A 24,987-nucleotide genomic window follows, 5' to 3' on the forward strand; every position below is an offset into this window, starting at 1 on the left:
AGGTCTGCAAGGGAGGAATCCCTGGGCCAAACAGGGATGTCATTGCCCTTCTAGGTCCTGTCCCTAACCTGGTGGAATGAGCTCCTGGGAGAGCTGAGGACCTTAACGGAGCCTCTCAGTTCTGCAGGGTCTCCTGTGACCTGGCTACAGAGCAGGGCTAAAGAGTGGTATCAGCCATAGGCATGTCCTTATCCACCAGACCTCCAAGGTGCAAAGCCACCCCTATTATTGTATTGTGCACACTTCAGAGCGCGTCTCCGGATAGGAAGAAGGTGAGCTTTTTGCTCTGAAAATTCTAATAGGCTGGTGGTCCCTGGCCTGCGAGAAGCTCACCTGGCCTTGACCACGGCCAGAGCCTTTTCAGTCCTGGCCCCAACCTGGTGAAATGAGCTCCAGGAAGAGCTAAGGGCCCTGATGGAACTAAAATGGTTCAGCTGGGCCTGCAAAACGGAGCTCTTCCACCAGGCATTTGATTGAGGCTGGGTTGGGAGGAAGATCTTTTGAGCCCCTCCTCTAAAATGCAGGTAACATTGCCTGGAAACAATGGTGGAGGGGGGAACTGGGTGGTTAGTTTATTTCTTTCATTATGTTGTTAGCTGCCATGAGCTGGCTGGGCCAACAATGACAGCCTCCAGGGGAATTTCCTCCAGGGGAATTGATCCCTTTAGTGTGGCAATGAGTCATAATTCCAGGAGGACTTGAGGCCCCGCCTCTAGGTTGATAACCCGATTAACGTTATTTCTACTCCCGACTTAAATTTTGCAAAAAAAAAAAAGTTTATCTTACTGGCAAGGTTTCAGTGTAGCTACTATTTTTTTGTACAGACTTTGTAACCTGCCATGAGTCACTGGGAGTGGCGGGTAAGAAATCTAACAACAACAACAATACTCTCAGCTCAGCTGCTACAACCAGAATAATTTATGTGAATGTGAATGGACACAAAGGAATTTTACATTCTTGAAATGGCAGGGCAAGGGAAAGGGGAATTGCTCTGCACACTGTAACCAACAAAGAGATGGATCCTTTCCACAGCGGGGGTTGTACAAATGATCTGGTTGCCATTTTCTAACCTCTGGCTGTCTAAGTTGCAGTATTTAATATTCTGTGATGACCAAGGAGTATGTTTTTCCCTTTTAAATCCATTGTAAGGATTTGATTATGACAATAGATTTGGGTGGGTAGCCGTGTCGGTCAGAACCAGCAGGACAAAGTCCAGTGACACCTTTAAGACCAACAACATTGATTCAGAATTGGTTTGCACATAACAGCTTATCTGTTCCACTATATATTTCCGGTAAGGCCTTGGAGGTTTGCACATATCAGCTTATCTGTTCCACTATATATTTCCGGTAAGGCCTTGGAGGAGGAGCGTGTCTCATGGCTTAAGAGCCGCCTGCCTATTCAGGGCAACTGTCCCGCCCTGAGTGCCTCCTCCTCCAACCGGCTTGCCTGTCTGTCCACTGGCCAGCCAATCACCTTCCATCCCCCACCCCTGACCACCCCTTCTACTTCCCTCTGAGGCTCGGAGGCTGCAGATCCCTGCCACGTGAGAGCTGCCCCTGCCAGTGAGTTCCCTAACAGCTGCCTGAAGCCTTTCCAGGTCCTGGGGGGAGGGGGAGGCCGTCCACAGAGTTCTTCCATCCCACCCCTCTAATCTAGCACCTGTTGTATTCCTGAATGCAACGGGCTTGGCCCTTAGTATTTTGAATAAAACTTTGTTGGTCTTAGAGGTCCCACTCAAATCAGACTCTGACTATTATGATGTAGTGGGAAACAAACTCCTGATACGAGAATCCTGAATTTTGATACACAGCTTTTATTTCATGTCTTATTTCCATATAACAGAGTAATAGTTGCCATTTTCAAGAATAAATAATGCATTACACAGGGGGGAAAAAACAACACTTGCTCAATCTTAGGGCACAGTTCTCCGATACTGCTGCAGTACCATGGACATTTCCTGGGTACTGAAGCAAGAGTAACAGAGAACTGTATTTACTTGAAGTCCAGTGATCATCAGAAGATAAGGTATTTCTAGAATTCTTACTCTAGATGAGGAAATCACACCTTATGTACTAGTCATCTGGTGTTACAATATACACATATACAGTTGATGAAAAATTAACTGTACAATCAGGGTTTAGTGCAGCTGAACTCAGTGACCATATTGCCAATGTATATTTACATTCAGAAAAAAAATGACAAAGGAAAAAAAGGGTAAAGAATACTAAGTTGCTGCCCAATGTGAAATATGTTAAACAGAACAAAGGGAAATCTCATGCACACATAAAATGCATGTAAAAAGAGGTCATTTCACAAAACGTAACCAGTTCTTTAGTCGATGCTACAGTATGCTCTAGGTTTACCTGTTGCCTAACTGGGTGAAATGAATACAAATACAATTAATTTTGTATTATTAAAACAATTCAGAATACTAGTATTACTGCAGTCTGCAACACATTTAAGTGTAAAATGTTAATAAAGGAGACACCTTTGCAATTTTCACCAAAGTGCTTGTAGAATGGATACTGCATAAACAGAGCTATGCTAGGGATGGGCACAAACCAAGCGACGAACTAAAATTTGTGCCGAATTTTGTCCATCTACTACTGGGTAGACCCAGGGAGATGCAGCCTCTTGCTATGTGGTTTGAAGCAGGGGTAGTCAACCTGTGGTCTTCTAGATGTGCATGGACTACAATTCCCATGAGCCCCTTCCAGCAAACGCTGGCAGGGGCTCATGGGAATTGTATTCCATGCACATCTGGAGGACCACAGGTTGACTACCCCTGGGTTGAAGTACAGCTGAGAAGAAACACAAGGGGGATCTGGTGAACTGTGGAAAGGAGGATCCAGGGACAAAACATGGACACCAAAGTTGAACCTGGGACATTATCATGCCATCAGTTTGTTTCCTTAGAGAAACATTTCAAGTGATACATCATTATAATCTATTTGAACCGATAAAACGGAATAAACATTTGCTGCATTTAGATCCTTTCGGTACACATCTAAATAATATTAAAGTACATTAGGTACCACATGGCCTTTTGTAGTACAAACAAAAATATGAAGTAGTTTCTCAAAGGATTATCCTGACAAGTGAACCCTTTTTGTTAAAAGCTATGACCACTAGAAATGTTTGCTGCTCACAGAAAGGCTGGTGTTCGGTGGTAGCTGGCCCAAAAGCCAGTGTTTATAGAGGGGACAGTTCCTTCCTAAGAAGAGCTGCGTCTTTCTAAGTCCACGGGGTTCACGAAGATGTAACTTTGTTCAACACTACTCTGGCAGCATTGCACTTGGACCAGGCAGACATGCTTTGCCATAATGTTGATGAGGAGAATGTGTAACAAACCCATGTACACTGCCAACCCATCCTTGAACGAACAGGGGGGGCAAAAGCCATACGTAAATAAAATTCACATTTGCTTTGGACTGTATTGCTTACCACACTTCCAATATACTGGATGCTCCATGTGGAGGGTTACAAGGTTGGTCTGAGTGGGCGTTAAGTGCTGAGTGGCACTTAAGACATGAGACACACTCCTCCTCCAAACCCTTACCAGAAATATACTATGTAGAACTGATATGTAACAACATTCATTCTAGTCCCTTAAACAGGGACTTACACTTGGAGAATGTACAACAGGTCTCTTGGCTATGAATCCTCAGCTCCACCCCCACTTTGCTGTAAATCCAGATATAAAAATCTGAGAAATTGACCTCTGAATTACAAACCTTGCGTTAGAATAAACATGAGGTCTCTAAAGTCCCACTGGGTTTCTGTTTTAGTTGAAAAAAACTCTTCCAATTGCTTCTCTCAATAATTTGCAATCTATTGCAAGTAAGCTGTAATTACTGTTCTTTCTACACGGTGCTGTTGGTGAAGCTACATATAAAGAAACACGACAGCGCAATTGTTATAGTGATTTGATTTTAACTATTCATTTCCCTACCTTCCATAACTTGAGGACTTCTAGTTTATCGGGATGAGAACCGCAGTGTAGATACAAGCCGGAGACTTGATTGCAGCATCTTCACACAGTGAAGTGAAAAATACACTGCCTATTTATAAGTAGCCATTCAAAATTATTCTGGTTAGCATCCTACAACATATCCATCTGAAAGGAGCTAGCATTTAAAAAAAGGCATTTCTGAATACAGAGTAGAGACTTTGCAGCAAAGGGAAAGTTCTGAAGCATATGGATATTCATGTTCACCATCTGCTCCGGCATATGCATGCAATTCTTGAGAAAGAATAGCTGTAAGCTCAGAATTTGAGGGTTCCTCATTTCACTATTTAAAACTGAAATTCGTGAAGAGATCAGGGCCCTGCCTGAACTCCCACAATTCCACAGGGCCTGCAAAAGGGAGCTTCTCCACCAGGTGTTTGCTTGAGTCCGACCGACCCAACAACATCTGCTGGTTCCCCCCCAGACACCCCCCTCCATGACCTGAAGCAGCCTGACCTCTCTGGGGGCTTGTCTAAGTTGTCGTTTATTTGAAGCCACTTTTAGATTGTTGATATGTTATTTATGACTGTGTTATTTGTTAGACTGTTCTCTGTGTTACCCCTGCGATGTTTTATGTGAAGAGACTGAGCCATACAGGAGGGCAGTATAAAAATCCAATAAATAAATAGATAGATAAATAAATAAATAAATAAATAAATAAATGAAAGGCTAGTAAGTATTCATTGGGGGTGTGGGGAGAAAAATGATTTCTTACACTGTAACAACATTCATTCTATGTCTGAAGGGCAAGGCCATGCAGCATTACTGCATTTTCAACTGCAGCACCAATGTGCCAATACTTAAAGCTTCCTACCATTATCCTGGCAAAAGGCAAAAGAAGGCAAAGGAAGAAGGGGACGACAGAGAATGAGGTGGCTGGATAGAGTCACTGAAGCTGTCATGCAAACTTAAATGGACTCCAGGGAATGGTAGAGGACAGGAAGGCCTGGAGGATCATTGTCCATGGGGTTGAGATGGGTCGGACACGACTTCGCACCTAACAACAACACCACCATTATCCTACCAGGTATCAGTATCCTTTTGTTGAAATGGAAAAAAAATACATCCTTGGCCAATTAATATGTAATTATTCCCTCCCAGATGTTCACAGGAAAGATTTACTGAACTCTTAACACGGCTATTATTTGTGTACTATCTGCATCTTTAAAAATGACAAAAGTTATTTTTGATGGTTTGGAGACATGATTACCACCTGCAATAGTCACATCATTACAGTGTTGATAATCTTGAATTATTGCATCTCTTGTTTTGCTTTTAGGTAGCTTGGTGACTAACAGAAGACTGGTGAAGAGACTGTAGGTGGCTTTTTGACTTCTGCCATCTTCCAGAGAAGCAAACGTCAACAGCACAACTAGCATAATATTTTTAAAATCGGTTCACAAAGCTATGGATTACACTGGGATTCGATAGGGGTCACTGGGTAAGGAGCCTCACTACATTTCTAGCCTTTGTTAAAAATGGGAAAGAGCCCTAAAATGTCTGTCTCCAGGAAGTGCTAGAAGCTTACCATGTATAGAGACTTGAGAGCCCAACACAAAAGCACATAGTCAAAAGCACAAAAAGCAATAGACCGTTTCCACACTAGGAACTTTGCTGCCTGGGCTCCCATGCAGGAGCACAAATTTGGGGCGGACGAGGTGCACTGGGCCAAATGCTCCCCTGTGCAGGACCAGGAAGAGGTGGGGCAACCAGCCCCAACTCACACTCCAGCCTGCAGCCAGGCATGAAGCCTCTAGTGCAGAAACGCTCATGGAGAAGCAGAGGTAAATACAGGGGGCATTGAACTTCCAGTCTGACACTCACTGCAAAAATGAATCCCAAAATGCACTTTCAGTCTACTAGAATTAGTATTATTTCCGAACCAAAGGTCACCTTTGCAGCCTCGTGGCCGGAAGTCCTCCTGAAATTCTTGTTGCAAGTTGTTAGAAAAGCAAGGGAACAAACCTCAACAAAATCAGACATCGCATTAAAGAGAAATCAAAAAGGGGGTAGGGAACCACACACAATGTCATGACTTCATTGCCCTTCTCACAAGAGGGCTTGGGATTTGGTCACTACCTTAACTGTCCTAAAATACTCTCACTAAAGAAAGATCTAACACGGATGAGAAGACCCACAGAGAGAAAGGGGCCAGAAGAAAAAGGAAAAAGACAGGAAAGGTACTGTCCCAAAATCTATCCAGCAGGTGGCAGTCAAGCTGCTCTGGCCAACCAAAGCAAGGAGAAATCTTCACCACCTGCCCATCTTTTTGTAAACTCACATTTGCAGTCCAGGCTCATTCAGCTCTCAGCAGTCAGACAGGACACTGGAAGCTGTAACCGGTCTAAGTACATGCCTATGCCCAAATTTATCTATGTTGCTTTTAATCTGCCTGTCTTCAACCAAGGACTCAAAAGGGATTTTGTTAATAAAAACCACAGTAAAAACACAAACGAATCACTCTTATCGCAACTAGCTGGAGCATCAGTAGATCAAAGTTCACCCCTCTAAAAAGGTACCTGAACAGCCCAGCTTGTATAATCTTTAGAAGTGGCTCCATACCTCCAAGCAGAAAACAGACAGACACAATAAGTTCAGCTTTCCAAATATTCAGGTTACATCTGGAATTTAGAACCAGTCAAACACTCACCAGGGAGACACAACAAGTGCTGAAAATATTAACAAACGTAGATCATGCGTGGCATGACAAAGTAATGGAAATTGCCTTTCAGCTTCAATTATTCAACACGTTCATGGTCTGCGATTCTACATTATTTGCATCCTGTACTATTTATGGTTCTAGGTTAGATACTACCCTGGGGGCCCTTGTGGGCCACGAGAGTAGAGTATAAGCTTACAAACCAAAGAACAAACAAGTAACTGGAAAAGGGAATTAATGTTGTTTTTAAAGCCCACTCTGCCAATGGCAAGCCACTAAAGGCAGCCACAGACACCCATTTCCTAGCTGTAGGGAGTATTTGTTCTTCCAAGTGGTGCTGATGACAGTCTAAGGAGGATCCAGGATGTGGAGGGGAGAGGAAGGCTCCATCTTCATTGTTAGCTCTGTTGTCACGAGTGGGATGAATACCTGAACTGGACCTCAGCACGTGACAGCATATTTGCAGGACTCACAACGATGCAGTTCATGATGGAGGAAAGTCAGGGTCAAAAGGCAGCGAATAAATAAATAAACAAATAAATACATTGTACCCCCAGCTAAGTTTTCATTGTAAACCAGGCAGAAGAGCATTTGAAATGAAGAATGACAGTCTGAAATGTCAAGTAAATTACTGGTCTAATACGGAACGGTAAATAAAACAAAAAGCAAGCATACTGTCCATTGTTCCTGGGAAGTACCTGGTTGGTACCTGAATGGCTATACTGATCAAACTGACAATTACTGCCGAACGTAATTAAATCTCCTCGGAACCAAATGTCCTGCATGTATTTCAGCAATCACTGACGACGTACGGCATAGTTCACACCTGGTGAAGGTATCGAGTGCTAAGTCTATGCTTCCCTCCCCCCACCCCTCCCGGTTATAAAAACGAAATAACCAAGTGGAAACTTCCTGTCGATAACATCTGTGGCTTGGCAGGATGGTCAGCGACTCCTTTGCAGTCCTATGATATTGGAGAGCTTTTCACAGTTCTCAAGTTGTAGGGATTCCGCCTTCTGCTTCAGTCGCTCGTCTCGGTATAACTTTGCCAAATTAGTCAACTCTGATTCTGAAACATGGGAAAAGGCAATTGTTATGGTCCTCTTAGTCTGGTGGCGACAGATCTTCTGGGCAAGGGAAGGATGAGGGGTACGAACAAATATCGTAGAACTACAATTCAAAACATGAGATGGTGAGTCAGAATCAGAATTACATAGAGCTCGGAGAGATCACAAAGGGTAATTCACCTTCTCGGGGACTTAAAAAAAACACACACTCTTAATAGGTGCTCATCCAATCTGCTTAAAACTTCCAACGAAGGAGGCTCCATCACCCTCTGAGGCAGCATATTCCATCTATGAACAGCCCTCACAGTTAGAAAACACTTTCTAATATTTAAGTGATACCCCCTTTCCCGTAATTTGAACCCACTGCTCCTAGTTCTTGTCTTTAAAGCTGCAGTAAACGAGTTGGCCCCCTCTTCAACATCTCTACCTTTTACATAATTAAGCACAGGTATCTTATCACCCCTTGCCCTTTTCTTCTCCAAGCTACGCAACTCTCTCAAACTCTCCTTGTAAGGCATGGATTCCAACCCCTCGACCAAGTCAGTTCATTAACCACTCTTGATGGCAAGATCTCAGAATATTATCCCCATGAGCACCTTTTTCCTATTATCTTAGGGCAGCAATATAAAGCACCTGGTACAAATACATATAAGTAAAATTTAATTTAACCTATGGGGCGGTAGAGAGCAATATAATTCTTTTACAGAATTCAGGATAATGTTGGAAAGCAGATAGTATACGCATTTATAATTTAAATCCAGTGACACCATGGCTGCTTCTAACAGAAGAAAGTAGGACTGAATGGCTGAGAATCCATCTCTGACTCTCCGTGAACACGTGTTTGTCGACAGAGTTCATCGTAGTGATGTAATAGCCTGTGAAACTTAAAAGTACTTAATGGCCTTATATACTTAGACACGCATACACATTCTTCTGGCCAGCTACACATCAGTCAACTTATACATAGGCTGGCCATGGAGAAAGAACTTTCTAGCTTCCTGTCTTTTTGGGGTGTCTTTTTGTCTTTTGGGCTCTTTGCCCTTCACTGCCTCCCACTAAGTTTCTCCGTTGTCAGTCCATACTTTATCCAGATAGTTCTGAAAAGGTTTAGGAGTTTCTTTTTGTTTTTAAGCTACTGATGGTTCACTTCATCCATCAAATTCTGGTATCTCAGAAACATGCCAAGAATGACTTTCAGCAAAGTGATGTTTGTGAAGGTTCCATGACATCACAACCAGCTAATAGGAACTGACCATATTAATATTTGTAGGCTACCTTTCTGAGGCCAACGCTTTCAAGGCAGTCCGGTTTCATCAACAATTGCTGGGCAGATCCCTCAGACTGCCTTTTTCCTATTGGTTGAATATCCCCCACTCAGGGCCAATCACCTCCAGTTTTAAGAAGTGAGTTGTTGGCCAGCATGGCACATGTTTTATTATATGGAAAACAAATTTAGAGTCCAGTGGCACTAAGACCAGCAAAGTTTTATTCAAGGTATGAGCTTTCATGTGCATGCACACCTCCTCAGATACAATATGAAAATAATCAGTTCAGACTTATAGATGGAGGGAGAGGGCAATCTAACATCTTTTATGTAACATGGTGTTTTTATGTAACATACTGGATGTTAATTTGCACACGAAAGCTCATACCTTGAATAAAATTTTGTTGGTCTTAAAGGTGCTCCCAGACTCCAACTTTGTTCTGCTGTTTCAAACCAACATGGCTACTCACTTGAATCTATTATACGGAAAGACAGTCTTAAGTCAATATAGGCAAGATGCTTAAAAGCCGACTTACTTTGCTGTTTCTCTTTCCTGCAGTTTGTCTGAACATAGTCAATATACTCTTTCTCAATCTCTTTTTCAAGCTCTTCTAGCTCTTCGCCTTTATAGCTATTTTCAAAGTTTTTGTCAACATAGTAAGGCACCTGCAGGTTCTGTGTTTCTCTAACAATAGTGTGTCCCAGAGTCCTGTAAGAGGAGGCAAGCAGAGAATAGTGTTTTAAATCCACAAAATCAAAATCCTCAGAATCATGCTTGTTCATAAAAAGATTTCCATTCAAAAGACTGGATCTGTGATTTGCAGGTGTTAAACTTGCTCATGCAAGTTCCCCACCATTAAAACACATGTGTCCCTTGAGATTGCAGAAATAAATTTTCCCAGGTCTGGAAATAGCTTTGAAGGGAGGAGAGATAAGATCCCAGACCATTTGTGTTTTCTGCTGGTGGTTCACAGTACATCTTCTTTAAAGGAGAGAGCAATGGCTACAAGACAGGTTAGTATAAATTCAACATGTTTACTTTCAGAAAGATTACAGTCCCTATAAGTGGAACCTTGCATAAAATGTAGAGCTGTGGATTCCACTCATGCAAGAAGGCATTTATCAACCTCCCAGGACACACATCCGTGCTAAAGAGCTATTGATATTTATCTAATTCTAATGGTTAAGGCTTTTCTGAAATCACTGGCGTCATCATCATCACCGTCAGGAGAAAACTGCTAAACAAAATAAATTCCTGAGCGACATCAACCAAGAGAAGCAAACACAAGCGTTGGGACTTACGATTTGAAGAAAAGACTGTAGGGCGGATTAGTAGCCATCAGCTGAGTTACTATTGACACAATTATTATAATAAATATCGGCAGTAACTGAATGAATGCCGAATAGGTGTTCTGGAAATGAAAATGATGGTTAGTGAGGGGCATAAGCGAGAAATGGAATCAGATCTAAATCATGACAACAAAAAGAGAACTCCAAGGTTATTATTTTTTTTTAAGAATAGCTTTGGGATTGTTAAAACAGGACTGATTATGATTTAGCTTGGTCCAAAACAAATACCGACTGACATTCACTTTTGATCAAGACTCTTTATTCTAATACAAATCATACGGAAAAGGCTAACTTTGGATTCAGGTCATGGTCTCTCTAGTGTTCCTTTGGTACTGTCAGAGGCAGGATACTGACTCCTTTAAAAAAAAAAATTTTAACCCCCCCCCCCCCAAAAAAAATACTGTCAGCTCGTATTTTTGCAGTCACAAGATGAATCCCACTCTCTCTGAGGATTTCCTTGATGCTGTTCATATGGTCTTTTTGGTGCAAGGAATGAATGTCTCTGTTCAAGGAAGTATATGTCCATGAATCACTTCCTGAGGGCAAATACGGTCCTCGGTTTAAGCATGTCTGCTTTTTGGATGCCCACCTGTGTGCAGTACAATTACAATCCTCCTTCATTTCAAAGGGTCATGGAGGCAGCTGGGCAGAGCTGAATATTTTATGGCTATGTTTTGGGGCTCAGTATGAAGTGTCTAAAGCCCTCAACATTTGGATTGAAGATACTTGAAGGGCTGCCTTCACTGGTGTGTTCTTGTTCGTGTGACTAGGCTTGCAGAGGGGCTGGTATTGCAGAAACTTCAAAAGGACATTTTAATAAGAGAAATGGGGGTCTATTGGGATGAAATGGTTCAGGGCAGTGCTTTTATAAAGGCAGCAGGACTGAGAACTATATAGCTGTTTTTAGTATGCACTGTCTGATTGGTGTATGTATTATTCTGCTCTTGATGCATTGTTTTACACTTATGCAATACCATTTTTTCACTGTGTAACACAGGGGTAGTCAAAACTGTGGCCCTCCAGATGTCCATGGACTACAATTCCCAGGAGCCCCCTGCCAGCATTCGCTGGCAGGGGGCTCCTGGGAATTGTAGTCCATGGACATCTGGAGGGCCACAGTTTGACTACCCCTGGTGTAACATAAAGCATTTCATACAGCCTTTTAAAACCTTTGGACCAAGGAGGGAGTACTGAAATATTTTTCAGGCTGTGAGGTACCAGGAAGGGATGTCAGCTGGCCACACCTCTCTGACCGCCCCTGGCAATGAGAGGAGCCTTGGGCAGCAAAGGCTTAAATGGCTGAGGCCCCTCCCTTCCCCACCCCCTCTAGACCCATCATTGGCCTCTTTGGGAAGGGGTGGGTCAACCTGCCCAGGTAAGGGTAGGTTTTTATATTTAAATTTTAAAAGTCTTCTTTCATAGGGTGGGAAGGCTCTCCAAACCACCATTTTGAAAAGCCCCACACTGTGGTACCATTGAGGTATGGTACCTTGGTACCGTGGTTGGGAATTGCTGGTCTAATAGTTTATGCTATGTTTCTGGTTTCTGTTACATTGCTTATTAGAGCCTCTTGTGGCGCAGAGTGGTAAGGCAGCTGTCTGAAAGCTCTGCCCATGAGGTTGGGAGTTCAATCCCAGCAGCCGGCTCAAGGTTGACTCAGCCTTCCATCCTTCCGAGGTCGGTAAAATGAGTACCCAGCTTGCTGGGGGGTAAACGGTAATGACTGGGGAAGGCACTGGCAAACCACCCCGTATTGAGTCTGCCATGAAAACGCTGGAGGGCGTCACCCCAAGGGTCAGACATGACTCAGTGCTTGCACAGGGGATACCTTTACCTTTACCTTTACATTGCTTATTAGGTGTTTCATCCTGCTGATTGTGTTGACTTGTGCTATGTAATCCACCTTGTGAGAGAGCCAGACTCATAAGCAAAGTTAACAGTACTTTCATGGCTTTGCTTGGCATGGCCCTGTGCTAAGGCCTCAGCAGTCTTCCCATCCTACAAAACTCCTTTCTCCAAGTTGTTCATTGTATTGCTATCCCCTTCCCACATTTTTCTGATGGCTTTTAAAAACTCACTGGTTCTGAATGCCAGCAGAAGTTGGAGAGCTGCAGCCTGGCCACCCCAGTTCCAGACCAACAAGATTTTTGCAGTATCAGTTTTTGAGAATCAAAGCTCATTTGATGTTAGCGAGGGGCGCTATTGAATTATTAATTAATCAATTTATTTATTACATTGGTATACCACCCTCCCCCATGGCTGTGACTCTCAAAAGCTTATGTCCTGAATATCTTCTTGGTCTCTGGGGCGCTACAGTACTTGAATACAGCTGTTTTACAACAAACCAACATGGCTACCCTACAGCAAGAATAAGAAAGGAGGGGCCTTCTGGGTACTTATGACAAATTCCTTCTCCATATCACCTGTGGCCGGGTTTCTTCCTCCTCTTCCTCCTGTGTCCAAGTCCTCTCGTTTCTGGTCCGAGATGGATAACAGGGAGGATCCGCTGATACATTTGAAAACATGTGTACATTTCCTGATGGAAACAAGGAAAAGAGTTAAGGGGTGTGTCCATTATTTATCTATATTTACTTATTTATAGTTTTGAGTTCTAGGCTGGCGCTCCTAGCCAGCTAGCTGACAGTGGCTCACAATGTTCATTAAAATGCATTCAATCAATAATAAAACAACCAATTAACCACCCCCCCCCCGCCCATACACACAGAACCCTCGCCCTTCTTCAAGCCTATGAACATCGGCTGTACATCCAGGGCATAATGTTGATATCGGAGCACCAGTGGAGGAGCTAAGATCTTCCTCTGCCTGGCTACAACCAAATGCCAGGCGGAAGAGCTCCATTTTGCAGACCCCGCAGAACTGAATCAGCTCCATCAGGGTCCTCAGCTCTTCCAGGAGCTCATTCCACCAGGCGGGGGCCAAGGGTTATTTTTAATTTAACAGGGAAAGTAGGCAAAAGTCTTTAATCACTAGAACTTTAGTTTAGTCATTCTCAACCAGGTTTATTAGTAATCCCAGGGTTACTCCAGTTGGGGAGGGGAATCTAATTTTAAATATATAAATATAAATATAAATTGAATTTAGACACAGTGTAAAAGGAATGGGAGGGAACAGCTGGATCTACTGCACACCCCCTCCCCTATTGTCTCCTCCCATTTTCCTCCTCTCAGCGTTTCTTCTCAGAGCCCTGCTGGCAGAAAATGGCTGGAGGAAGGCTGTTGTAAACAAAGGGATTCGCTGAAGCAGGAGAGGACTGTGACCATCACCACAGAGTCCACCCTCCAAAGCAGCCATTTCCTCCAGGGAAACTGATCTCGGCAGTCTGGAGATGAGTTGTAATTTCAGGGGATCCCCAAGTCCCACCAGGAGGCTGCCTGAGAGCTACTACACCTGGTTGAAAGAGCCCACAGTGAACCTCTAAGGACATAATCTTCTTTTCAAATTACAGAAGAAGACTCACCTGTGGGAAAGTGTCCTCCAAAGAACATATTGAATATTTCTTCTGGTGTGATGTCTGCTTCAAACTCCCGGTAATAGTTGTAGTGCTTGGGCAGGTTACTATACACAGGCTCTTGTTCATCTCCAAACCGATCATAATGTAATCTTTTCTCGGGGTTGCTCAGAACCGCAAATGCAGTCCCTATTGCTGCAATGTGAAAGAGCAAGAAACAAGTTATGTGCTTGCTGTCAGGTTCCTCGCCAATTCTCAATAAACAGGCTTAATATCAACTTTCTCAGGAACCTGGTCGACAGGCATGTCAAGATCAACAGCAGTCTTCATCCCAGTCTGAATTACAGGGCACCTCTAGCACAGGGAGAAATTAAATATACTTTCTGTAAATGTTAATGGTTTGAATGCCCGTGCTAAGAGAACAATTTTCTGAAATCAGCTTAAAAAAAATCTCAGGTTGATATTATTTGCCTGCAAGAAACTCATATTAAAGAAAAACACTCCAAAGTCTTAGATACTAAAAGGTAGGGAAAATGTATACTGCCTTGGCCACAGTCAAAAAGAGAGGTGTGGCAATCTGTTTGGTTAACTCAAATATCGAACCCAATGTTTTGCTTCCAGATCCAGAGAGTTGTTATCTCACACTTAAGATCCAGCTATCAGATGGAAAGAAGCTAATTCTGGTAAATATCTATGCTCCCAAAAATTCCAAGGACAAATCTTATGACGATTTTTTTCAAAACCACTTAGATATTTTAGATACAGATGTGGTTTTAATTGGAGATCTAAACACTGTTCTGAATCCATCTCTTGATCAGTCGCACAAAAAACATGGTGCCAAGTTATCAAAGCTTGTATTATCTAATTTTCAGCACTTATCACTGGCTGACGTTTAGAGAGAATTTAATCTACAAGCATGCAAGTATACTCATTATTCTCCTCGACATGGTTCATATTCTAGGATTGACCAATGCTGGCTCTCTAATTCATTACTTTTGATGGTGGCCAACATAGAAATTTTGCCCAACACATTTTCCGATCATAACCTGTTGGAACTGGGCTTAAACAACCAAATAAGTGGTTTAAGAAGATGGAGGACAAATTACTGTATTCTTGAGGACAAATAAAGATTACAGAAATGTGAAACAGATCTTCAAGAATTTTTTTCAGATTAATCAAACTACCGATGTGCAGCTTTCTACAGTGTGGGATGCCAGCAAGGCTTTCATGAGAGGGATCCTAATCAGACAAAATACTGTGATCAGGAGGGGAAAAAGCTCAAGAACTGAAAATAATTCATGACTCTATGTCCATTGGAGAAACAACATCAGACTACACAGTCTAAGCAAATTTGGAAACAAATCAAGCATTTAAGGATGAAGAGACCACATTGAAACAGAAGAGATGAGAAGGCATTAGATTTTCTAAAACAACAGGACTTTGAATATGCTGATAAACCGGGCAGATGGTTGGCATATAAATTGCAGAATAACTTATAGAAGAAGTCCATCTCTCGCCTGAAATATAAAGGAGTGGAATTTCAAAGCTTATATCAAGCAGAGGATAAACAAGATAACTTAGAAGAAGAACTGAGTTTTCTGAGGACCATCCTGTTTAAGAAATTTTCAGAAGAACATTGCAGGATTTTAGATCAAAAGAGATCAACTCAAGAAGTTAATGATGCAATACTTGCTATGAAAGCACAAAAGGCGTTTGGTCCAGATGGACTATCGGCTGAATATTATTTTTAAAAGTTACATGCTGTTACACCAGTATAGCACCAGTTAATTAACACTATGATGGAAAGTTTGGAAGAGCACTTCCAGAAACATGGAAGCAGGTGTCAATAATTCTTATACATAAAAATGGCACAGATATATCCTCTTTGCAATCTAGACCAGTTTCATTATTGAATATGGATTATAAAATCTTTGTTACAATTTTAGCGGAAAGGCTTAAGAAATGTATAGGCGATGTTGATCAAACAGGTTTTATGCCAAAAAAGTAATATGAAAAATAATATTTGCTTTGTGTTAAATGCAATGTAACATGTACATAGAACAAAACAATGTGTTTTTGTTTCCTTTTTAGATGATGAAAAAGCTTTTGATAGTGTTTTATGGAATTTCTTACAAGCAACACTACAAACTATGGGGTGTGGTGATAAGTTCCTGAATTCTATACAACAAATTTACTTTAGCTAGGAGGCAAGAATCTAGGTTAATGGTAAGCTTGCCTGTGATGAAATACAAATTATGAAGAGTACCAGGTAAGGATGTCCGTTAACTCCTTTGCTGTTTAACTTACAGTAGTTCTGGAAACACTGGCTACAAAGATTAGATCTACAACAGGACTTTTTGGTCTTGACATTAAAGGAGAGGAGTTCAAGATGAGAAGTTATGCTGATGTGGTATTTGTTTTAACCCAACCTGAAAATGCACTTTCTCTTTGTTATTAGACATTTTGAAAGATTTTGGTCATTATTCAGGCTATAAAATAGACAGGAATAAAAATAAAATAATTGGTCATCGGGGCTTCAGATCAAGGTTCGAAGGATCTAATGTCCAACTCTGGATGTGAATTAATCCAGGCAGTATTAAATATCTTGGAGTGGTTTTAGATAAAGACTTGGGAAAATTATATGAAAACAACTATGCTACATTGCGAAAAAGTATTCAGCAGGATCTGCAAAGATGGACTAAAATGAAATTTTCTTGGTCAGCGAGGATAGCCATTGTTAAAATGAACATTCTACCCAAGATCAATTTCTTATTTCAAATGATTCCATTGGGAATTAAAGATAGGGTCTTACAAAATTGGCAAGGTGAAATTAATAAATTTACATGGAACTACAGAAGACTAAGAACTGACTTTAAAATTCTACAAGATGATAAAAAGAGAGGTGGACAAGCTGTGCCAAACTTAAAATTGTATCTTCATGCTGCAGCTTTATCTTGGTTGACTCACTGGACTTTGGACCCGACATCAAGAGATCTTGTGTTTGAGAAGACTGGTCTTGAAAAGGGAATTCAGCCTTCTCTTACCCATACGTAACGCCAAGAAAAAAGTGAATCTGAATTACTGGGCCTCGAACTTAATAAGCAATAACATCTGACTCATCTTTGCTGAAATCTCCAATAGAGGCCTATTTTGATACAACTCAACAGAAAAGACTGGATTGTCTCAAATATAAAGATTTTTTTACTCCAACCGGGAAATAAAAAACTCTAGATGTCTTACTAAAGGAGGGAATGGATATCCGGTGGCTGGAGTATCACCAAATTATAGCTAGATTTAAAGCTGAGTTTCCAAAACATGCGGACCTGAGATCTTCCCTAACTGAGTTTGAAAACATTCCATTTCAAGCTAAATCTCAGTTAAAGGGGCAAATCTATAAGCTTTTGTTAAAATTTGAGATGCAAAGTGAACAGGTTAAGAATTGTATGATTAAATGATTAAATATTACATTGGAGGAGTGAGAATGGATGTGGGGTAAAACTGTAAAACCTACAAAATGTCAGATGTTAAGAATATGATGTTGGAAATGTAACGAAAAAGTTGGATCCTTCTTTCATTTGTGGTGGAGATGTAAAAAAGTAAGGAAGTTTTGGATAAAAGTTCATACTATATTAGAAGTAATGCTGAATATTAAATTTCCTATGTATCCTGAGTATATGTTGTTAAGTGTATTGTTGGATAATATTCCTCAACAAGCTGAATTCTTCTTTTTTCATGCTACAACTGCGGCAAGAATAGTATTAGCGAACATCTGGAAACAACAACAAATATCAGAGATAACCGACTGGTTGGATACATTTGGAGAGTTATCAGGAATGTCTCAACTAACCAGTCTAATCAACCGCAGACCAGCAGAAGAATTCAAAGAACTAAGGTATTACTATACAGACTATATAGACAGATAGTAAATAAATGCATTAGTTAAATAAGGGTGAATCATAACTAAATGGGGGTTCAATATTTGTGCATCTTTGTATTTTCTATTCTTATTCTTTCTTTTATATTCTATAAAAATTAATAAAAGTTGGAGAAACCCAGCATTTAAAAATAATAATTATTATAAAAAATAAACAAGCTTGGCAAGTTCAGTCAAAGCAATTGATTAAAAAGAAACAAGCTAAGTTCATGATATTTTTTGTTGACTGGCAACACACATGCAGATTGATATAATTTCCATGGGCTCCACTTTCAGCTCACTTCAAGGTAAGCTCCCCACTTTCCCAGGCATAGTTATAACAATCAGGTGTGAATTCCAAACTCCAGACTCCCTGTGGTACAGATAACACCAAGGCTTCCTCTCCTCCCAAGCAACCATCTATCAACATAAAGTTAACATGTAGACTACACAAAGATCAAAGTAAAACGATATATAACCCCATACATCAAAGCAACTCAGGATTGTCAACTGCTTGCCCTAACCCCAAGAACACAAAGACACAAATAATGCATACTGTAACATCACTTGCAACTAGTTATGAAGACCACAGTCTGCAATAATGGCAGGCTCAGAAAGTATATAATCCCCGAAGTAAAAAAAACCCACTATTGCTTTAGGTTTCTTTAGGATTCTTATTTTCTGGCTCCACTGGGGCCGAGTGTGCTCCTCTGGGATGAAATGCTTACTGGTGGTGCACTTATCTGTGCCACTGGAAAGCATTTTGTAGTAGAGGAATGCACCTGTACAAGGTAGGGAATCATCCAAGCCATTCAAAGAAGCATAACCTGAAATAAGGGGGGAAATGACAGAATATTCTTGTCCTAGGAGTGGCTACAACAGCACACCAATAACATAACATTTGGATCTCAGCCTTCCTCCAAGATGCCAAGGGCAGGACAGATGGGATTGTGTTATAGTGTTGAATAGCAGTAACAATCTTCTATTTATGGATGGCATTTCTGTTAGTGGAATGGGAATCCCCTCATCTTCTGCAGCCCACTGGGATCCCTCAGATGAACTTGAGGGTCAAAAGGGGGGGAGGTCAACAAAATAAACCTCCCTTCCTTTGGTAGAAATTTTTTACCTAAGCTTCCATTAAATGATATGCACCCATATCTTCATGGAATGGCATGCGGAACCTTTAGAATGAACAACAGAGAGTAAAGACGTTACAAACCTATGATCTTTATTTATTTGTTTGTTTGTTTATTAGATTTTTATCCCGCCACTCCCCAAAGGCTCGTGGCAGGTTACAGAATATGAATACATAAAAACCCCAATAAAATTACCCCTAAAAAGTTGTAAAATCACATATACGACAAAACCCAAGATGCACCGCGACGAAACCAATTAAGAGGTATCACCCTAAAAATTTGGAATGGCCATCAGAAGATGCAGGTAGGATCTAGATCAGCCTTTTAAAAGATGAACCCAACCTGAATAGCTGAGGCAAAGCCTGATCCTGTCAGATCTTGGAAGCTCAGCAGGATCGGCAATGTCAAGGACTTGGAAAGACAGCCTCTGACGAATTCTGGGGTCATGAGGCAGGGCAGGCAATGGCCAACCACTCTTGTCTGGTAATCTTAGGATTTCCTGGCTATATGACACATATGCCATATGATAAATAAGTAAATCTTTGAAGATCTCTCCCTGAACATCTTTTGCCTTGAAAACCCTTCAATTGTTTTGGTACCTGGTATAAAAAAATCTATGGGGCCAGCAGTGGTGGAAGTTTCCACAACTGCCACCACTGGCCCCATAGGCTTGCTCCAGGTACCAGAACATTTTAAAATCTTTTACGTAGCTCTACTGCAGTGGTCCCCAACCTTTCTGAGGTTGGGGACCGGCAGGGCATTGGGGCGCGGCCCGCGCGGGCCACGCCCCCGCATCGGCCGCGCCCGCGGGCCATGCCCGCGCATAGGGCCGCACCTGCGGGCCGTGTCCGCGCATCGGGCCGCACCCGCGGGCTGCGCCCCCGCATCGGGCCGCACCCGCGAGCCGCGCCCGCATGGGCGCGGCCCGGCCCCGATTCCCTCTCCCCGCCCTCCCGCAGTAAGAAGCTTCCCGGGCCGCAAGCTTGCGGCCTGGGAAGTTTTTTACTGCGGGGGGGAGGGGCGGGGAGAGGGAGCCGCGGCCCGGCGCCATGGCCTTCACGGCCCGGCACCGGGCCGCAGCCCCCAGGTTGGGGACCACTGCTCTACTGCACAGGACTTCCTTGGTACTCCAAAGCCAGTGTCTGTCCGGACTTCCCCTCTCCCCCTACCTACCTTTAAATGCTTCCGTTGCTCCTGGGGCACAATTTTTGTCAGGGTGAAACTTAAGGGCTAGTTTTCGGTACGCTTTCTTCAGTTCCTCATCGGTGGCATCACTCTCAACGCCTAGAATTTCATAATAATTCTTACACCTCTTTATTCTACAAAGCAAGCACAGTTCTTTAATTGTGTATTTGCTGCAAAAAAAGGACATGAACTTTCTGAGCAATTCATATTTTCAAATAGGATAAGACCCATTCGCCCAACCCCACTTTAGTCTTCTTTCCCCCCTCTTTACTGTGTAATTGCCTTTCTCTCTCCTACCCAAAAGTAAATAACAAGGAGCAAAACCAAGTGCTGGTAGACGTTAGCACATCAGATACAAGGATCTACCAATGTTGTGTCTTGCTGGTCAGGACCATTATGGTATTGAACCATAAGACAAATTCATTCATTCATTCATAAATATATATTTAAATTTACCGTATTTGCCGGCGTATAAGACGACCCCCCGACATTTCCACTCAAAATATAGAGTTTGTTACATTACATTACAGTACTATGGGCCACTATGGGCAGCTATGTCTATCCCAACTGAAGTGCACCCGGCGTACAGGACGACCCCCCCACTTGGAGGCATGTTTTTCAGGGGGGAAAAGTAGTCTTATACGCCAGCAAATACTGTATACCCCGCCTCTCATAACAATGTCACCTCGAGGCGGCTTACAGAATAAAACCATAAAACAGTATATACCATAAAATCCCATAAAATCAACAATAAAACAACAATAACATTGATTACAATATCCCACTATTTGTGCTATATGAAGACAGAAGTGTTTTCCCTATAGATGTTATGCAGGCTATTACAGCTAATGAGATATGCAAGCAACAAGCTAATGAGATATGCAAGTCTGTTGCATTATTACTGGATTGTCTATTGTAGCCATTTTCAATGACTAAAATGAAGGCAACAGAATAAATAGTAGTACTTAGCTTGTTTCTGTCCAACTTCTGATTGTAGTTTATTTTTTATTTTCTTATTGGTTTTTTTTTACAACTTGAGGCAAGTACTTAAACCCTTTTAACAAAATATGATATTAAAGAAAATAATGATATTAGCCATTCAGTCATGTCCGATACTTGGTGCTCCTATGGGTCAATTGTTGCCACGTTTTTTGATCTTGCATCACTTCTTTTAGTTGACTAATACTCTGGACAAGGTCCATTTTGAACGTGTCTAACCGTGTTGTCAACCTGGTTTCCTTTTACCACTGACCAATCCTAGCCTAGTTGCTTTCTCCATTGAGTTGGATCGCATGATATGGCCAAAGTAAGTGAGCCGGAATTTCATGATTTTGCCTTCCAGTGATATATCAGGCTTTATGCACTCTAGTATCTCCTTGTTTATGACTTTTGTGACCCAGCCATGCACACCTGGCCATGCCGGTCCCAAGCCCAGATAAATGGGGAGGGCTAAGGGAAGACCCCCCTTCCGCCACCCTTCATGCCCATTATTGGCCATTGGGAGGGGGCAGGTCGACATGACGCTATACGGTCATATCACCTGATAAATGTTTAACACATTTTAGAAAATATATTAAAAATTAACTCCCACCCATTCGAGAAACCCTTCTAGGGTCATCCAGAGACCCTAATGTTTCACGAAACTCTGGTTGAGAAAGCCTGGTATAAAGGTTAGTACTGAATAAGAATCTGGAAGACCCAGGTTCTAATGATGCCCACTCCACTATGGAAGCAGAGTGGTTGTAAGGATAAAATGGAGTGATGTAAGCTCCTTTGGGTTCCCATCTGGGGAGAAAGGCAGGGTATACGTAATGTTGATACACGGCCATTGCTCTCCCTTGATCAGGAGAACCTCTGCACAATGAATCTTTCAGCGACACGGACTACAGGCTGCAACCACGCTAAACACATCAATGGTAGCACCGAGGCTTTGTGTTTACCTTTGCACCCCGAGCAGCTGTTCTTTTGTGTAGGTCGCATTTCCTTCTCCAGAGACTGGCTGACTCCTCCCACAGTCACACACATCCTCCTTCATCCTCAGACAGTCACTACAGCAGCAGCAGTCGAAGTCCTCCCTCATGTCCTCCAATGTGTACGGATTTCTTCTCAGCTCATCCATTAACGCTGCAAAGGAAGGCAGGCGTGATCCGCGGAAAAAGAAGCCCCTCATCCTTGCCATACATCAGTGGTTCAACCTTCCTGATGCCGTGACCCTTTAATACAGTTCCTCGTGTTGTGGTGACCCCCAACCATAAAACTATGCAAGTGTTCTTTCACAGAAATTAAACCAAGTGGCGTGAAGATCAATGCTTCATGATTGTATAAAGGTACCCCCTGTGCAAGCACCGGGTCATGTCTGACCCTTGGGTGACGCCCTCTAGCGTTTTCATGGCAGACTCAATACGGGATGGTTTGCCAGTGCCTTCCCCAGTTATTACCGTTTACCCCCCAGCAAGCTGGGTACTCATTTTACCGACCTCGGAAGGATGGAAGGCTGAGTCAACCTTGAGCCAGCTGCTGGGATTGAACTCCCAGCCTCATGGGCAGAGCGTTCAGACTGTTGCCTTACCACTCTGCGCCACAAGAGGCTCTTGTAGTTGTATATGAATTGTTTTTCCCCCTGGGGTTTCTCAGTTCAGTTCTGCCTCTTGTCCCACCATGCCGATCTCGTTCTTTTCCGCTGCTCCAGAAAGACAAATGCTCTATTTCAGTCTCCCCTGCAGGGCTGTTGTGTGGATGGTGCCCCCCCCCTGGCCAAGCTGCCACAACCCATGTGAAAGGGTCATTCGACCCCCAAAGGTCCATGTTGGGAAACTTCTGGGGATTTGGGGATGGAGCCAGGGGAGGATATGGACCTCGGGAGAGTACAATGCTCTAGGTCCACCATGCAAAGCAGAGTTCCTCAACCATGGCGCCAAAGTATCATATGGTACTGCAAAGGCCCGTTAATGAAACCACGGTGTGTGTGGGAGGGTTCAAAATGGCAGCTGGGGAGTGGAGAGGGCCCTCTCACACCATGAAAGCTGACCCTTATTTGGCCAGCTTGACCCACCCACCCCCAAAGCGGCCAATGAGGTGTCTGCAGGAGGTGGAAAAGGGCGGTGGCCATTTAAACCTTTGCTGCCCAAGGTGAGGGTGTGGCAGGGAGGCGTGGCCAGCTGACATCACTTCCCTGTACCACCAAGCCTGAAAAATATTTCAAAAGGTTGACAAAGGCTGGTCCAAAGCGTGGATATTCTCAAGAACTGCTCTGCAGCCCAGAGTCCAGTTCTAATTCTGGGGGGGATCTCCAGGTCCCACCTTGGTAAGCTTGGCGTGGCATCCCTAGCAGCAGCACCAACCACAAACGCACATCTGGAGGGACAAGCCCTTGCACAATTGACTTCGTCCAGCCTGTGCAGTGCTCCCACCAGCTGGCCACCCCCACCCCCGGTACAAAGAAAGGCAGTGCAGAAACCGGGGCCCTGAAAAGGCGCTGCCACATTGCCACGCAAAGCTCAACCGCGCACGAACTAGGGACCTGTCCCGCAGCGCGTGCCTTCGCTTTTGGCCCAGGAATCCCACCGACCGTGCAGATTCCATCTCCGCCGGCACGCATGCACCTGAATGCACCTGCTCCGTGCACCGGGCCAAACGGGCCCGGGGAAACTGACGCCGCCATCCACCTGGCCTCCCTTCCCAGCAGCCAGCCCGGCTCCAGCCTCCCGCGGGACCCCACCTCCCCAGAGCTTGCGGGGCGGCAGGGCGGCAGACCCCCGCGCATGATGCGGAGTTACCTTCCGTCCACCGCTCCCCGGGGCCCAGCGCTGCCATCTTCCATTGGGAGGAGAGGCGGAAAAAAAAAGGGACCAGGCGCGTTCACGTGATCTGGGATCGCCCCCCCCCCCCCCTCCACTCGCAGCGCGGCGGCAACCTGGGGCTTATAGTCCCCCTACGGTGGGCGGCCGCCCCCTCCCCACCCTTGCCCAGCCGCCCGCCCTCTTCACCGGCGAGCGACAGACTCCCGCCCCCCCCCCCTCTCCCTCCTTTCACACCAGTGCCTGCGAAGGGCTCCCAGTCCCAGCACAGCCCGACCCGGCTATTTCCATTGCAAAGGAGTGATGCCTTCTACCATAGAGCCCCGCGGCCTCCATAGAGGAGAACGGCTGTGCGATGGAAGACCGGAAGTTCAGGGGGGAAGAAAATTGGGACTAAGGCTTGCCTAACCTTTCCCCGGTTCGAGATTGGAGTCCAGGAGCATCTTTGAGGCCGACAAGGCTTTATTCTAGGTGCGAGCTTTCGCGTGCACGCGCCGTTCCTCGGACCATGAAACTGGAACCATCAGAGTGCAGATATAAGGACACAGTGAATTAATTGTTAGGTTAATTTACTCAAGCGAGTCGCTGGGTTGGTCTGAAGCAGCGGAACAAATTGAGAGTCCAGGGGCACCTTTAAGGGCAACAAAGTTTATTGAAGGTATGAGCTTTCCTGTGCACGCACATTTCCCCAGATACAGTGTCGAACTGTAGAAGTGTGCTTGCACACAAATGCTCATACCTTCAATAAACTTGGTTCGTCTTGAAGGTGCTACCTGGGCTCAAAAGGACTAATTTATTGTGTGACTTCTCTCTTTCTATATGAACTCTGAAGATTCCCGTTTTTGTTGTGAGTAGCATTCACATGAAAGCTTACCCCTTGAATAAAACTTGGTTGGTCGTAAAGGTGCCATTGGACCCAATGTTTTGTTCTGCTACTTCAGAAGAATGCGGCTGCCTACCTGAATCTATTTGTTTTATTCATGAAGAACAAGGCTTGGTTTTTATACCCTGCTTTTCTCTCCCAGAAGGAGTCAAAGCGGCTTACAATCGACTTCCCTTCCTCTCTCTATGGGGCTGAGAGCGGTCTGAGAGAGACACCTCTGTGAGAACAGCACTTTCAGGGATTGCAGGCTCA

At 43.6% G+C, this 24,987-nt stretch overlaps 2 protein-coding genes across 8 annotated transcripts in view; one reads left to right on the forward strand and one right to left on the reverse strand.

Annotated features, from left to right (window-relative positions):
* Positions 1–24,987, forward strand: part of FOXO1 (forkhead box O1) — a 456,870-nt gene that overhangs the window by 350,650 nt on the left and 81,233 nt on the right. The window lies entirely within an intron of this gene.
* DNAJC18 (DnaJ heat shock protein family (Hsp40) member C18) lies at positions 1,797–24,375 on the reverse strand. Of its 6 annotated transcripts, none has more exons than XM_077312533.1 (8): positions 24,262–24,375; positions 21,996–22,179; positions 20,044–20,154; positions 13,831–14,016; positions 12,776–12,888; positions 10,305–10,414; positions 9,539–9,711; positions 1,797–7,740 (listed from the first exon to the last, which is right to left on the reverse strand). In XM_077312533.1, exons 2-8 carry the CDS (start codon positions 22,078–22,080, stop codon positions 7,616–7,618), a joined length of 903 nt encoding a protein of 300 aa, XP_077168648.1. In that variant the 5' UTR covers positions 22,081–22,179; positions 24,262–24,375; the 3' UTR covers positions 1,797–7,615. The 6 variants fall into 6 exon arrangements, with proteins under 6 accessions (XP_077168648.1, XP_077168614.1, XP_077168639.1 ...); XM_077312499.1 differs by having other exon boundaries at positions 20,044–20,189; XM_077312524.1 differs by lacking the exon at positions 24,262–24,375 and adding an exon at positions 24,090–24,221.

This window comes from Paroedura picta, chromosome 1, assembly GCF_049243985.1.
Source record: "Paroedura picta isolate Pp20150507F chromosome 1, Ppicta_v3.0, whole genome shotgun sequence".
Classification (NCBI taxonomy): Eukaryota; Metazoa; Chordata; class Lepidosauria; order Squamata; family Gekkonidae; genus Paroedura; species Paroedura picta.

Coding starts and splice junctions, on each gene's coding strand:
- DNAJC18 (XM_077312491.1), bottom strand. CDS start 23,868: ATGGCAGCGCTGGGCCCCGGGGAGCGGTGGACGGAAG. Junction 20,190..21,995: donor CAGCTGCTCGGGGTGCAAAG/GTAAACACAAAG, acceptor CTTGCTTTGTAG/AATAAAGAGGTGTAAGAATT. Junction 14,017..20,043: donor AGCAACGGAAGCATTTAAAG/GTAGGTAGGGGG, acceptor TTCACATTGCAG/CAATAGGGACTGCATTTGCG.